The sequence below is a fragment of the Chamaea fasciata genome, unplaced genomic scaffold (genome assembly GCF_029207755.1).
Source record: "Chamaea fasciata isolate MVZ Bird 193981 ecotype frontalis unplaced genomic scaffold, bChaFas1.0.hap1 SCAF_2, whole genome shotgun sequence".
Taxonomy (NCBI): domain Eukaryota; kingdom Metazoa; phylum Chordata; class Aves; order Passeriformes; family Sylviidae; genus Chamaea; species Chamaea fasciata.
Window position 1 is genome coordinate 43,908,606 of NW_027094087.1, and position 15,629 is coordinate 43,924,234.

At 42.2% G+C, this 15,629-nt stretch overlaps 1 protein-coding gene across 1 annotated transcript in view; it reads right to left on the reverse strand.

Moving 5' to 3' along the window:
• Positions 1-234: 234 nt before the first annotated feature.
• CRYL1 (crystallin lambda 1) overlaps positions 235-15,629 on the reverse strand; it is a 50,919-nt gene continuing 35,524 nt past the window's right edge. The window contains exons 7-8 of the mRNA XM_066175841.1: positions 4,507-4,613; positions 235-2,719 (exon numbers count right to left, since the gene is read on the reverse strand). Coding sequence (XP_066031938.1) covers positions 2,606-2,719; positions 4,507-4,613 — 221 coding nt within the window. The 3' untranslated portion in view covers positions 235-2,605. The remainder of the gene's footprint in view (positions 2,720-4,506; positions 4,614-15,629) is intronic.

Below are 15,629 nucleotides of genomic sequence, written 5' to 3' on the forward strand. Positions count from 1 at the left end.
CAATCAAGCAAAATAAATATTTGACTGTGTCTGGAGCAACATTTCTGATGCAAAATTATCCAGAATCAAATAAAACTTGAAATCAGGAAGTGCAAACCAGGAGGACGCTTAGGAGGTCTCTGCTGTAACCTCTTGCTCACAGCGAGTCAGCTCTGAGGTCAGACCATGCTGCTCAGGGCTTCATCCAGTGAGGATTTGAAAACCGCCAGGTTGGGAGACTACACCAGCTCTGTGGACAACATGTGCCTCTGCCTGCCTGATCCTCATAGGGTAAGAAGTGTCTCCTGGAGGCTGGAACTCCTATGCAAACGTCAGCTAAAATACACTTTTTGTCAAGAACCTTCCCCCTCCCCTTATAGCTGTAAACCTGTGTGGGAACTGATGCTCCGAGGTGAGATCTGCTGTAACCCTGTGGAGCAGCTTCTCACTGTTACAGAAGTGCTCTGGCTCTAAAACATCAATCACACTGGAGCACACAAATTAATATCTTCTTCATTAAAATATTTTATTAATAGGCAAATAATAAAGCAGCAAATATTTCATGGCATGATCGAGTTTTAAAAAATCTCAGAGTAAACAGAAGCACTGCAAGCTAATTAGTTATGACAATGTCTATGCCCACAAGAAAAACAGGTCAAATCTTGAAAGTAATCAGAACCTTCTACAGCCTTGTCTGAAATGCAAAACCATACACAAAATGAGGAAATCAACCTCATAATTAATTTACTATTGCTTAGTAAGGCCTCAGGAGTGAGGACTGACCTCTCAGATATCTAAATGTGGGTTGAGCCAGTCACTGTGGCAATAAAAAACAAGAGAAGAAACATGAAAATTTTAAGTCTGTATTGGGATAAAGTAATAATTTGAGCTTACAAATTTCCTGTTCACTCCACTGGTTATAAAGAAGCACAGGACAACCTCTGCACTATGCCTCCCATCCTATGTTTTACATCCAGAGATGTGTTCTTGGCCCATCACTTGTGTCGAGCCATACAAATTACCTTATGTCTCTTTTACTGTGACCTAAGCACAAATAAGTGGGTTTGGTATGTTCATGCAGACATTTCTGCTAAGCTCAAAATGGTAACTAGTAAAGTTACAGCTTTATTAAACAACAGCTTGTTTGTGTACTGCATCCTCTATAAACATATGAGAATTAGCAGAACAGCCTAAAACTTTTCTATCTGTACTGTGAAGCTACATGACCAGCCAGCACAAATTCAGAACTGCGTAACTCAAGCGGGGTGGGTGCAATGCACTGTTTCGAGTTATTCCTACTATCTGCATTAACAGTAATGCCCCAAGGTTCCAGCTATATTACAGAGTACAGATGTTCACAATAACACTTCGCAGTGGACCAAAACAGGCCACTGCAGCACCTGAGGTTGATCCTACTTCCAGGTGTATCCTGTGTTTTCCTATGTGGAAATGTATCTCCTGAGGGAAGGGCAGCAGTAAAGCATAACTGCTACATCTAAGCCACTGCATCTTTCCCTCTGTAGGGGACCAGAAGAGCAGATAATAGAATCATCAAATGGCTTGGGTTGGAAGGGACCTTAAAGATCATCTTGTTCCAACTCAGATATCTGGGTTCCTTCAGCTACAGCTGTTACATTCACTACAACTGAGTCCTAAAGAAGCAGATCTTGCTTCAACCAATGTATAAAACAGATGTGTCTGCAGAGAGGTGAACTGGTTTCCCAAGATCATTCAGAAGGTCATGGAGAAAGCCTGGACTGATGCACTACACCATAGAGTCTCCCAAACCAGCTACTAAATCCAGATTTCTTATTTCTCACAGACAAGTCATAAAATGGGGCACATACTTATGCAGCAATGCCAACAGCCAGCATTAAACATCAGTGAGCAAAGCCATGGGCTCTCAAATACATGGTTTTGAAAACCAAGTAGGTCTCTGGTAAGCCTTAGAGAACCAGGGGGAGGGGATGAAGGGGGAATTCTGCTCTATTTACTCACATTTAGATCACCGTACAGGTACAGAAGTGCCAAGGGGAGGGAAAGGAGGAGCAGATCTTTCCCCTACATTGTGAAACAGTAACAGATGTGAACTGAAGTGACCCTCAACTGCTGCTGAGGTCTCAGCTCACCCTGGGGTGAATCCACGCTTTGCTCAATACAACCTTCTCCTATCTGCAGTCACTGGTTTACAAATTAACCTCACTGTCACAGTGACTGGCGGGGGGAGGTCTTCTTTTCTCCAGTGACAAACAGCTGATGTTTGCCCATTTCAGATCCCTTTGTTAGCAAATATTGTTCAAGTGCTGAATTCCTAAGCAAGTTGAAAAATGCATTTTTAAAACATGATTCTGTTCCTGCATTGCACAATATTAATGTTGCTAAAGCTACTTAATGCTCACACATCTAATGCATTTGTGTAGTAATTTGATAAATTTTAACTGAACTTCTTAACAACTGTTTCTAGTCATTCATGAATTTGGCAAATTTGGACCAAATGTTTCATTGGTCTCCATGTTCATATATCATTGGTTGCCCATTCAGTCTCCTTTTCTGCATGACCAAAAATTTCCACTTTTTTATGAAGATCCGCTCTTCATTTGGTGTCTCCTGTTAGACAAGGTGCAGCTCAGTCAGATTTCATTTGTGTTTTCAGTTTGGCAAGACCGGTGAGACATTCATCTCTCCATTTTCTCCTGGCATCCAGCACTTTTGGAACAACTGGAATTTTTTCAGACAGTGCCTGGAAGAGAAAATTTAAGATGACTAAATTTCAAGTTCTGAGTGAAAAGTTCTTCACCAGCATTTTTTTTCTGCCTTCCCTGTGTCAGACCAAGTCACCATCTGCACAAACTATCATTTAGGCTATCACAAGAAATAGGTCACTAATTCTTTACATGAGTGATTGGAAAGGAACCAACCTGTAGGGGAATAAAAATGCTCCCACTTGGATAAGGTTATCCTGAATGTGGCAATGAAGATGACTACAGAAACAACAAAGCATCAGCCTCTTCCCTCATTTTGCTCCACACAGTCACTGTCTAGTCTCTTTGATGATAACCTTTTATTAAGCAGAAGGGAGACAACCTGGCCATTTATGTTGCTGAAAATGTGTTCTGAACCAGATCCCTGTGTGTGGTTCCCCATAAATGCAGCGAGGGATATCACGTTTTAAAACATTTTGTCTTAAGAATACCAGTTATAATAAAAATGACAGGGGAAGACACATGGCAAACTCTGGGGAAAAAAGTATTTCTGGTGCACAATCAAAGTTGTCTTAGAAGCGCCAAGGGAAAAAAAAAGTTGTTTTGAGAGTGCAGATAGAGACCACAAGGTCATCTTTGCCAAAACGGACCTGGAGGTCTTAGGCTTAAAAGGCAAGTGCTGAGAAACTGGGTAAAACCTGGACCTGCTACCAATTACTGGCAAGCTGCAGTCACTCCAGAAAAAAATCAGAGGGAGGGACAGAAGAGTAAGATAAGAAATGTTTAATAAATTACTCTAACAGAGCATCCCTGCAAGCCCATCTTTAGCACTGAAGACTGAAGACAATGAAGAGACACAGAAGCAGATGTTGAAGTGGAATCCAGCCTTCTATAAAGAAAGCCAAACTGTTTCATACCAATTAAAAGCTTCTGATTGTGAATGACTCCAAAATTATTACTGATCATTATTATAAGCAGTCTATGTTATTTAAGCATAAAAGAATCTCTTTCCTCAAAATGCGTTAACATATATAGGAACACAAAATGCTATCTTGCAGACAGGCTGCCTCTGTATTTGGAATTAATCTCTGACAGCTGATCAGAAATTACTCAACCCCTACACATGTTCTTTAGTTAATCATTAAAAAAAGGCACCTTTGAAAAGGCAGAGTTAGGAAATGACAATACTTCCCTTGATTCTTGTGGTCATTCAAATTGACTATGTAGTGAGTATAAACAAATTGTGGGCTTAGAAATGTTAATACATAAACTAGATCCCAATCCAGAAAACCACTTAAACACATTTTATCTATAAACATGCAAGTAACCTTACCAGACTGCTCACATGCTTATCTTAAACGTGTTTTTGCACACATTACAAACTGGAACTCTGGTTTGTAAAGTATAAAAAGAAGAAAAAAGGTTACAGGTTTATGCAGGAACATGGAGTAAGAGGAAGACACAGGATGAATATTCATGTAGGAAAGGAGGCTGAGCATAATATAAGAGGAGGGAAATGGTAAAGAACAGCATGGAGGATGAAATGTCAATAAAGCACAGCTGTTACCAGCTGACTCCTCTGTCTAGTAATAATGTTACAGGTAATAATGTGAATGCTAGGTCACTTTCCCATGGTGTATTGTCCAAGTGCTTTCAAAAGGGACTCACAGGCATGCTGTACTCATCACTTCCCTTCAAGTACACATTCACACAATAAATACAGACTACAGATACCTCCAGCAGTAAACTGAAATAGTACAAATGTTAAAATAAAAAAAACATTCCTTGTTCTTAATGTCACTGTTTTTATGAACTCTTTATTTACCTGATTGACTTTCTGCACAGTTTCACCTGAAAATTCTGGAACTGGCCCAAAGGTGTTCAGAACAAGTCTCATTCCTTCAGCATATCTTTCACAATAATTTGAAATACCTGAAAATAAGAGTGAAAAGGTACATTTCAACAGAAATTCCTAGTTAAAGTCAGTAACGCTCCCTGTGCTTAAGCATTGTCTTAAACCAGTGACACAAAAAATAGTCTGCTCTTATGATTGACACCTAATCATCATCAAGGAAAAACAGATTCCATCCACCCCATTTCCATTAAGGTTCATGGAAAAATTACTTAGGACACGGCTGTATTGCAAAACCGATGAATGTCACAGACCAGCAGGCAATGCTGTCTGAGGGTGTAGTGCATGACCACAAATATACCCGTGCTTTGTTGCTTGTGACCAGAAAGCTTCCCTGGCCAGGGTCCATGAGGAGAGTGCTCTCACTTCTCCTCCCAGTCAGTGTGTGTTGTATCTTGAAGCATTCCTGTCATTATATTTATTTATTGACCTGGAGTGTCTCAAGAACAACATGGCTCAGGGGGAAAGCGTCAAAGGCATGGAGACACAGGTGGCCTCCAGTAAAGGAAAAAGGCTAAAGGAGGAACAGATGGATCTTACAGATCAGTATCTTGCAACCCCTAACTGGGGTTAGAGCCAGGGATTTGGCTTTTATAACCCTCTCTGATGTTGAGCACTTCTGGGGGGAGACAGGATTCACCTGACAAAGCAGAGAAAAGGCATCTTTGCCAAAACCCTGGCCCATCTGGTGAGCAAAACTTTATATCAGGAGCAACTGAGGTGTGTGGGGATGGCTCACACAACTGGAGAGATATGCACTGCAGGAAAAGACAGGTAGGGGATGTGCTATCTCTGTAATGGGGCAACTCAGATCTGTGGAGCTATTCCATGGGAAGCGTGACTAGCTGAGTGGAGCCTGTGGACAGGCCAGTAAAGCACAGCATCCTCCAAGGGCAGGAACAGTCCATCCTGATATTCAGGAAGACAACTACATGTATCAAGAGATTTGCTTAGATGAGCTCCTGTGCAGCAAGGCGTCAATACAGCAGGTGGAAGCAGGGACAGGCTGTAAAGAAGAAATTAAAAAACAACACCTAGGTATGTAGGAATGGTGTCAGAAAAGCCAAAGATCAGCTCCAGTTGAAACTTGTAAGGATGTCAAGAACAACAAGAAGGACTTCTACTGTTTGTAATAGCCCTTATTGTTACTAGCATGCCCTTGCAAGTCTGCTTTCTACCGTACTTCAAACACTAAGTCAGTCAATGCACCAATGTCATCACGAGATCTTCAGATGACTGAAGGCAAATATTGCACCCATCTTCAAAAAAGGTCCAAAAAAATCTGGGATACTACAGGCCAATCAATCTCTCTCCTGTGCCTGAGAAAATAAAGGAGGAAGTCCTCTTGAAAGAAACTCCTGGACACAGGAATGAGAGTGTGATTGTGACAATCAGCACATAGTCTTCAATGGGTACACCATGGTGTAAATCATGTCTAACTGATCTTGTTGCCTTTGATGATTAAAAAATTGTGAAAAATAGGAAAGCAGTGGATATAATTTACCTCAGCTTTAAAAAGGCATTTGACATGGTCCTTCATTATATTCTTGTATCCAAGTTTGGACATTAGGGTCTGTCTGTTTGGACAACTAGATGGACAAAAAATGGGTTGGACATGTAGGCTCAGAGGTAATGGTTAATGGATTGCACTCCACCTGCAGGCCAGCAAAAACGGAGTATTGCAGGAACCTGTCCTGAGACCTGTACTGCTTAACAAAATATGTTCATAATGTTTGTGAATAGTATCAAATTGGGTAGGGGTGGGAGCTAGAGGGGTATGGACCAACTGGCACATTGAAGGGCAGGACTGCCCTTAGAAAGGTTGGAGGAATGTGCCAATATAAAACTTTAACTAGGACATACACAAGATCCTGCACCTCAGAAGGAAGAACTCCGTGCAACAACACAGGCTTGTGAACTCCAAGAACTCCTGGTAGTGGCAGGCAGCAAGCTGTACATGAACCAACAGTGTGCCCTGGCAGCAAAGAGGGCAAACAGCCTAGGCTGTGTTAACAGACTGAAATTAATTAACAGTAGACTGAAGGAAGTGATTAACACCCTTTACTCAGCACTCATTAGACTGCATCCAGAATATTGCATTCAGTTTGGGACTCCTAAGTGTAAAAAACCACTGACAAAACAGAGCAACTTCAGCAGAAGCCACCAAAACTGTGAGGCCTGGAACACTTGTCCTGTGAGGAGAGGCTGGGGGATCTGGGTTTGTTCAGCCTGCAAGAGAGATGGCTTTGAGGGAACCTACCAGCAGGTCCCCAGTGCTGCCACAGAGCCTGTGGGGAGATCAGTGAGCACACAGAGCCAAGCTCTTTATGGTTGTTGGACAGCAAAAGGGACAACAGGCAAAATTTTTTAGGAGGGGTTCAGACTGGACACTCAAGCACTGGCACAGGTTGCCCACAGAGGTTGTGCAGTTTCCACCTCTGGGGTTTTTCAAGACTGTATGAAACCATGTGAGCCTAATCTGACCTCAGGACTTTCACACAGGATCTGTGAAGCTCTTAAACACGTGGTCAGAGAACCTGAGAACCAACTAAATGGTAATAACAGGTAAAACGGCAGTCAAGTAGACCTTGGCTGAACTACAGAAAGACCCAGCTTCCATCAGCTCCAGTAGGAAGCTCTAAACAATTATTGTTGAGGCACTAGAGAGTATGAAATAATACATGCACCAAAAAGAGAAATCAGTCACTCAGCCAGACATACATATTTGGTAGACGTTTTAGTGCTATTAACTACCACATAATCAAGAAAGGATAAGGCAGCCTTTCCCAATCAGGACGTCAGGAACTACACCACAACAGTAAATGAGCACTGCTTATCTGGCAGTAAGCAAGCTGACAGTGATAAAATCACAGAATCACAGAATCACAGAATCAACTGGGTTGGAAAAGACTTCGAGATCGAGTCCAACCTATCCCACCTATGTGGATTATCCTGATGATCATCCCAGATCTGAGAAGTTCTGGACATCCACTAAAGGCTTCTGAGAACCATAAAGACTGAAGAATTTGCATATACTTATTTCTATTTTCATCAGCTAGTTATCAAAGCAAAGAGGAGAAACATGCAAAAGACAAAGGCAAGCAGTTACAGTTACCAACTCTTCCAGGAAGACTCAGGACGTTGTAGAGACTGTGAAGTATGAAGAAGAACTGCTCATGGTCTTACCAAACCACAAAATGCAGGAAATAAAAGCCTGACTATCACACAAAAGAATGCAAATCAGGTCAAGAGTCATTAACTGATCTCTTTCCTCAACAGGTCCCTGGAATGCAATACTGTATAATATCAATACCTTAGAAGTCACACCTGTCTAACCCTAAAATGGCTGTGGTTGGAATGAATGAATGGAAACCTCTGACTCCTGCCAACTATGTATCATAAACAACACCACTTAGACTGCTCAACACGCCTGAAATCGCTGAAGTACAGGGTTTCTGAAAGGCCTCTGAGGTCAGTAGGAGGATGGAGGACACTTGTTTCTGGGCCAAAGAAGAACTTTCAAAGGACAAAGCCTCAAGGAAGTATTATATTTACTTCAGACCTCTGAAGTCATGATGATCATCAGCTAAACAACTGAAAGGACAGAACAGGAGAATATGTCCATTGCACACGAGCAAGGTGGGGAGATTTGAGAGTATTCCACTCTTTTAAAAATGGACTAGAAATATTCTCCAGTATCTGATAGAAGGAGAAGGCTCTGAGAAAATCAGCAGGCTTATTAAATAGCTTGAACCTATATTTGGTGCCAAGAGTGTGACAATCAGCATTCAGTTAGTCTGTTTCCTTGTGTTATCTACCCATGGAGCATATGCATTCCTAGAATACAACCTGGCATGTTCTGGCTTTCCCCAACATAAGAAGGAATGCCAGCTAGTCATACAGGTATATTGGTTTTCTAATTATACAAAAAATCAGTATTTTGCTCAATTTTCTTGATTGACATACAGCCAGAAACCTCCAGATTGCCTACTGGGCTTCAGAACATCCCTGGCACGAAGTGAGATTCCGGAAGAGAAGCATTACTGTGGGATGTGGAACAGGCTGTGATATCATCCTATCTCTTCACTGGGGGAAGAAGCAGACACCACCATCCACTTCCATAAACACTCTGGAAAGGACCACTGGTTATCAGGGTTTTCTGACCATACCCTGCCATTAGCATAAGTGTTTGCCTATTACATTTTAACAGCTGGGCTCACAGACTTTGGCACCTGAAGCCAACCCAGACTGACCTACCAGGGGTATGCTATCCACGTGAGCGATCCTGGGAACCCAAGACAATGCTATACAAGACTCATGCACCAGCCACAGGACAAAGATAGTTACATGCAATTTGTTCATGTGAGCTTTGTCTTCTAACAGTGAGAAGGCTGAGCAAAAATGTTCCCACATCATGCAACATCACAGAATGTTCCCAGATGCAGAAGCAGAAATGACCGAGGCAGATTTATTCTGCCAGCAGCTGTTGCCAGTTGGACAATGACAAAATAAAAAAAGGCAACTCAGTCAAATATAGCAATTCAAGCAAATCCCCATGAGCAACTGGCAACAGAAGGAATGGTTAAAGTAGTATCAGTTACCAGTTATTCTGGTGTTTACCCAGCTGACACAGGTCTATGACACTTAGACCAAATAGTTTAGATTTGGTACTTTTCCAAAAGTCAACGGGAACCTTTCAAACATCTGGCAAGCTTGTGCAATAATACCATAGATCTGAGTAGTTTTGATTGTGGTAGTAATGAGAAGGTAGAATAGAAGACTGTACACCAGAAATCTTTTTCACAAGCCTCAAGCACATTAGTATCCTGGGAAAGCTGAATGCTTGGATATGGCTGAACCGTTCACCTGCTGAGTATGAACTCCTGAGCTGGACATGGCCTTTAAAGTTCACTCAGCCAGCTAGACCTGGAAATCAAGCTCCTACTGGCAGTTCACCTACTGCTTGAATGAATCACAACAATTTCTGGGTGGGTGTAGCTCATCAATGCAGCAGAGACGTGCCAAATGCAGACTGGGTAACACAACTCACCCACTGCGTGCAATGCATGAATGAAAAGAAGCCTTATGCAATGTCAGCAAAAGAAGAAAAAGCGAGAAAAAAGTTAGGGGTCTAGAGAAGAGTAGCAGCATTAGCACAGCTGATCACAACATTGTGGCTGACATGGTAACATGCAGGCCCATTTGCTGTATGCCAGCCAGCGGGTGGGCACTGCAAAATCTTTCAAGTCTCAAGTGAAGTCAATAGACCAAAAGTTAGAAAACAAACACGATCTCACTCAAGGTTTTAAAAAAATCAATAGTTCAAAATTAATAACCCAAGATGGTTCTCCCAGTGTGAAATGCAATTTTAATTTTCCAGTAGTCAGGATCAACTGATTGAATGCCTTCTTGAAGCTGAGGACTTGGGCAGTGGGGAATATTGCTGAAAAAATCACTTTGCTTTTTAACTGCAAACTCATAGCAAATATTTGACTCCAGACCTTTAGTCTTAGGAGTCCTTTGGTTCAAAGGTCAGGGCTATTGCAAAGGTGGATGAAAAAAGCATAGGGACAAGAAGGAGAACAAATGCAACAGAATCTCTTTAATCCTTGTTGATACTACCCAGGGAGCAGCTTAAGCTGGAAGGATTAGCATTGGCAAACAGTGTGAAACAGACAGGAGCACCTGGGAGACGGAAAAACAGCAAGATGGTAGATGGTATTGATAAAAACAACCATCTCTCTTTGCATGCCACTGCTGTGCCCATGCTGTGCCTCACTACCTCCAACTGGAGAGCAAGGATGACACGATGCATCTGGGACAGAAGAAGAGGATGATAGCTTCCTGTTTGTGTAGTTTGCTGGCTCCCTGTCTAAACCTTCACCCTTCTTGCACGCACTCACTTTGTCAATGTTGGAGGAAAGTGGCCATGGGAGGAAGCAGATGTTGCAGCAGGCAGCTGAGAACTATGACCACAAAAAGAACACTTCCAGGGAAGGTAGGAGTTTCCTGAATCTTCCCTCCACCACTTAGTCACAGCTGTGGCAGGGAGTGAAAGAAGAGGATGAGTTACAGAAAGTTCTAAGGGGGCAGTATATGCAGGATTATAGAGATGAAAAGGGGAATACTCTATCTTCCTTTAAAATTCCAAACTCTCTCAGCATTTCTGACTTCAACAGTCTAGTTACAAGAACATGTCACCACAAGCTAGACAAAGGCATTGATTCAAGGCTCTTCAGCTGCCCATATGTACCTAGGACACACAAGGCTCCAATAATGGACTAAGATGCTGCTTGTTCAGTTTCGATGAGAGTCCAGGCAGTTTCCAAAATGGCTAATGAACTGCCCCACAAGAATTTGTTCTAAAAACCACACTTACGGTTTGCAGATCCTTACCTGCAAACTTGCACTGGTGTGGTGCAAACATGGTTACTGCTGCAATGCCTCTAGTTGCATCACCAAGATGAACACAGTATTGATGAAGGAAAAGGAACTCAGGACAGATATTTAGTTTAGAAACATGCATAAAACGCTTCTCTGCTCTGAGAGAAGACACAAGTGAAGTTCATAAAGAGGACAATGACTGGAGTAGTAGGAAAAGAGAAGTGAAAACGTAACAGTATAAAATGTAGTATATTCATGCATTCTAGTTTGTAAGCATCTTAAAGGATCAGCTTCTTGTATGCTGTCTCATCCCTTTCTCTTCACAAGAAAGACAACAGGCATGAGGGCTGAAGAATACAAGCAGGCAAACTTGGTAAACCAGCCTGGCAAGGCACTGAGACACTTGTGAGAGAGAATGAGAGTCAGGAGCAAGTGTCACTGGCATGGACAGGGAACATACCAAAGAGAGGGTGCTCCACCATACTGAGTATTAACTTGATGACTTTCAACCTGATGGCAGCATATTAAGATACTGTAATGACTCAAAGAGAGAAGGCACGATGGTCAAGCCACTGCTGCAATAGCGTCAACGATTTGAAAAGACTGGGGTGGGGTTGACTTTAGCACATAAAATCTAAGAAGAGGCTGCAGTGAAAGATGAGTATGGATGACAACAGAAAAAAAAAGCATATTTTAACAGAAAAAAAAAGGAACATCATGGAGGAATCTGACATGGTTAGATTATGTTCAGAGAAACAAAAGTTCCAAACCTTTTTAATGGTAGAGGGATTACACTTCTGGACATTACAGCTCCAAGGGCAACTTTCTAAATGTAATCCTATCTTCATCAAGGGTGTGTCTGATCACAGATGCATGCTCTGAGTTAGGGTGTGAATTCACAGGATGTTTTGTACACTACATTAATTGCCATATGAATTCACTTATGGTTCTAGTCACACAAATACTTAGAACTACACTGAAACAGTGGTAGCATCCAAAAAAGTTTTATTCTCGTGCCTGTGTTACCATCTCAACAGCAATGCACAAGTATTTCTGCAGGCTTGCTGTAAGCTGGATCAAGGAATTAAACTGAGTCATTATGCACTGCTTGTGTTGTTAGATCAGTTTCAAATTTGGGATGAATTCCTCAGTCTGAGCCACTTGATGATCATACACATTCTTTCATTAATGCATCAAGATGTGTTCTTTGGGAACTATCTATAATGACTTGAGGAATAAACCGTGAAGAATTCCTATGCAAAGCCATGTGTTCCTTTCAGAAAGCAGAGGGAACTACTCTACACCTAAGAGCCCACAGAAGGAAACTGGTGCCCAGCACCCAGTATCCTGAAAAATTCACATCTTGACTTACTGCATATAAACTCTTTCATCCAGAAAAGCCCTGCAGCTCCACAGAGGCAAACAGCAGTTCTAGAAGGGCTATAAACTGCTTTCTTCAGCCTATTGGGAAGGGAATTGAATGCATGTAAGCATGTATGAAATATATGGTGGGTTTATGAAAATTTAAAGGGTTTGTATGATTAAATACCACTGTGATACTTCATCTCAGTAGTACCCTCTTACAAGTATCGTAATTGGGTTGAGGTATTTTATTATCCTAAAACATAACACATAGACTGGACAGAAAAGAAGGCAATCTTCCTGTTTTAGATGTTACTATCTTTGAGGTTCTCACACCTACTGACCAGCTTGCAATACAAAAACTGAACTGGGCTGAAGTTTGGTTTGCTCCCTGTACAGCAGCATTGAAGTGGCCATAGCAATGGAAATAATTTCTGCTCTTGAACCAGGCAGCATATCTGCTTGGAGTAATTCTCAGAAACCACACTTGGCTATGTCTTGCCCAACAAAACAAGAAAAATTTCCTCCCTTTGAACTATGATTTATGATTCTCCACTCTTTCCATAATTTGTACTTTTCGCACAGCACAATCATTCTGCTCCTATCATACAAAACTAATTCACCACGCAGGTGCTTCTAAGATGAGCAAGTACTCGCACGTTCTCTAAGAGAAACACCATTTTGATCATGAAGACCAATTTCTAGTTTACTGGATATTTGTACTTACTATATGGGGACCATACATCAGCCCCAATTTCCACAAAACTCCTACAGACACCTGTATGAATACCTCAGTGAGTGACAGGTAGAATGTAATCGTGGAATGGTGTTTATATAAATGTGGGAGAGAAAACAGCAACAAAGATCCTTCAACCTCCCCCCATCCAGCTCTTCTGCTATTATTGGCAATTTAGATCAAGTTCCAGTTATACCTCACTAAATAACCTATTAATAAAATAACTGATCTAAGCCAATTCTGAAATATGTATGAAGAATTTTGCTGCAAACCTGTAAAACACAGGATATGATAGTCTAGCCTCTGCTTCTACAGATGATTGCTTGCAAGGGCTTAAAAATAAGAAGAAATGAGATTTCTCAAGAAACAAGAGATTAGGAGATACAATCTCCCTGAGGCTGGACCATCTTCACTGTACTCATGGATTGCCCAGTACGTGTACAGGTGGGATGCTGTGTCTGCTAACACAATCCCACAACAGTAAACAGGCAGACTGATTGTAGTGAAGTCTACTGATCTTCCTTGTAGAAGACTTACCAGCATTTGTTGTGATGCTAGCATGTGAAATCATAAGAGGACAAACTCAAAATTTGAAACAGATACCAACATTAATTTTATTTGCTGAAATCAACAATCAACTTTATATTATTATGCAATTTGGCTATCCTTTTTTCCTCCCCAGAGCAGTTTCCTTCCTGTCTCTTGCAATTCAGTCCTCAAACTCTTGTTGTCTCTCCTCCTTTTAATGACTTGACACTGTCATTTTATTCCATGTTCAAGGCTATTGGCTCACTGCCATATAGCCAGCATTCCTAATATTTATGCATTGATTAAATGGTAACCTAAAGTGGCCTAGATAACAGCTTTGATAGGATCATTTATGAATATGGAGGAAAGGATGTAAGAACTAACTGAGGCAAAAAGTGACAGTAGCCCATAGGAAGTTCATGGGAGGATCTTGATGTATGCCTCCCACAGGGAAAGAAGAAACACTGATCTCAGAAAAAATAATTGGAATAAATTTATTCAAATCCAAACAACAGCACATCACCAAAACAAAACAAAGGGACTCTACCACAAATAAGACTATTTTCTCTCTCACATGCTTCCTTCTTTCTTCCTCACTGATTAACAAAAGAATTTAAGACTGTGGGCAACTAATATAGCTGTAAAAATAGGCAGCTGCTGTGAAGCTGGTAAAGCTGATAGGCAATGAAAAGGACAGAGGCAGTTTCTTGTATCTACCTCCACTTCCTTCCACTAATAAAAAAAAAAAAGACAGTATTAGTACAATGCATCAGAGAAGGCTGTCATAGAATCATAAAGTCATTTAGGTTGGAAAAGACTTCTAAAATCAAGTCCAACTGTTAACCCAGCACTGCCAAGTTCATCAGCATGTCCCTGACTGGCACATCTACATATCTTTCAATACTTCCAGGGATGGTGACACAACCACTTCCCTGGACAGCCTATTCCAATGCTTAACAACCCTTTCCATGAACAAATTTTCCCTAATATCCAATCTAAACCTTCCTTGGTACAACTTTAAGCCATTTCCTCTTGTTCTATCACTTGTTATCTAGGAGAAGAGACTGATCTCCACCTGGCTGCGCCCTCCTTTCAGGCAGTTACAGAGAGCAGTAAGGTCCCCCTGAGTCTCCTTTTCTCCAGGATAAACACCCTCAGCTCCCTCAGCTGCTCCTCACAGCACTTGTGCTCCAGACCCTTCCCCAGCTCCGTTGCCCTTCTCTGGACACGCTCCAGCCCCTCAATGTCTTTCTTGCAGGGAGGGGCCCAGAACTGACCACAGGATTTGAGGTGTGGCCTCAGCAGTGCCCAGTACAGGGGGACGGTCACTGTCCTGGTCCTGCTGGCCACACCATGGTTGATCCAGGCCAGGATGCCATCGGCCTTCTTGGCCACCTGGGCACACACTGGATCACGTTCAGCTGCTGCTGAGCAGCGCCCCCAGGTCCTTTTCCACCAGGCAGTGCCCAGCCACTGCCCCCAGCCTGTAGTGCTGCCTGGGGTTGTGACCCCAGTGCAGGACCTGGCACTTGGTCTTGTTGAACCTCATACAATTGGTCTTGACCCATCTATCCAGCCTGTCCAGATCTCTCTGCAGAGCCCTCCTGCCCTCCAGCAAATCAACACTCCCACCCAACTTGGTGTCATCCGCAAATTTACTAAGGGCACACTTGATCCCTTCATCCAGATCATCAATGAAGATATTAAACAGGACTGGGCCCAACACTAAACCCTGGGGGACACCACTAGTGACCAGCCCCCAGCTGAATGTAATTCCATTCCCCACCACTCTCTGGGCCCAGCCATCCAGACAGCCTTTTACCTACTGAGCAGCCAGTTTCTCCAGGAGAATGCTGTGGAAAATGGTGTCAAAAGGCTTAAGTAAAATCCAGGTAGACAATATATTTTTCCTCACCCACTAAGCAAATTGTCTTGCTTTAGAAGATGATCAGGTTAGTCAAGCAAATCCTTGGCAATGAAGAGGAGGTCCATATTATTCACATTATGTGAAGCAATACTGGGCGAC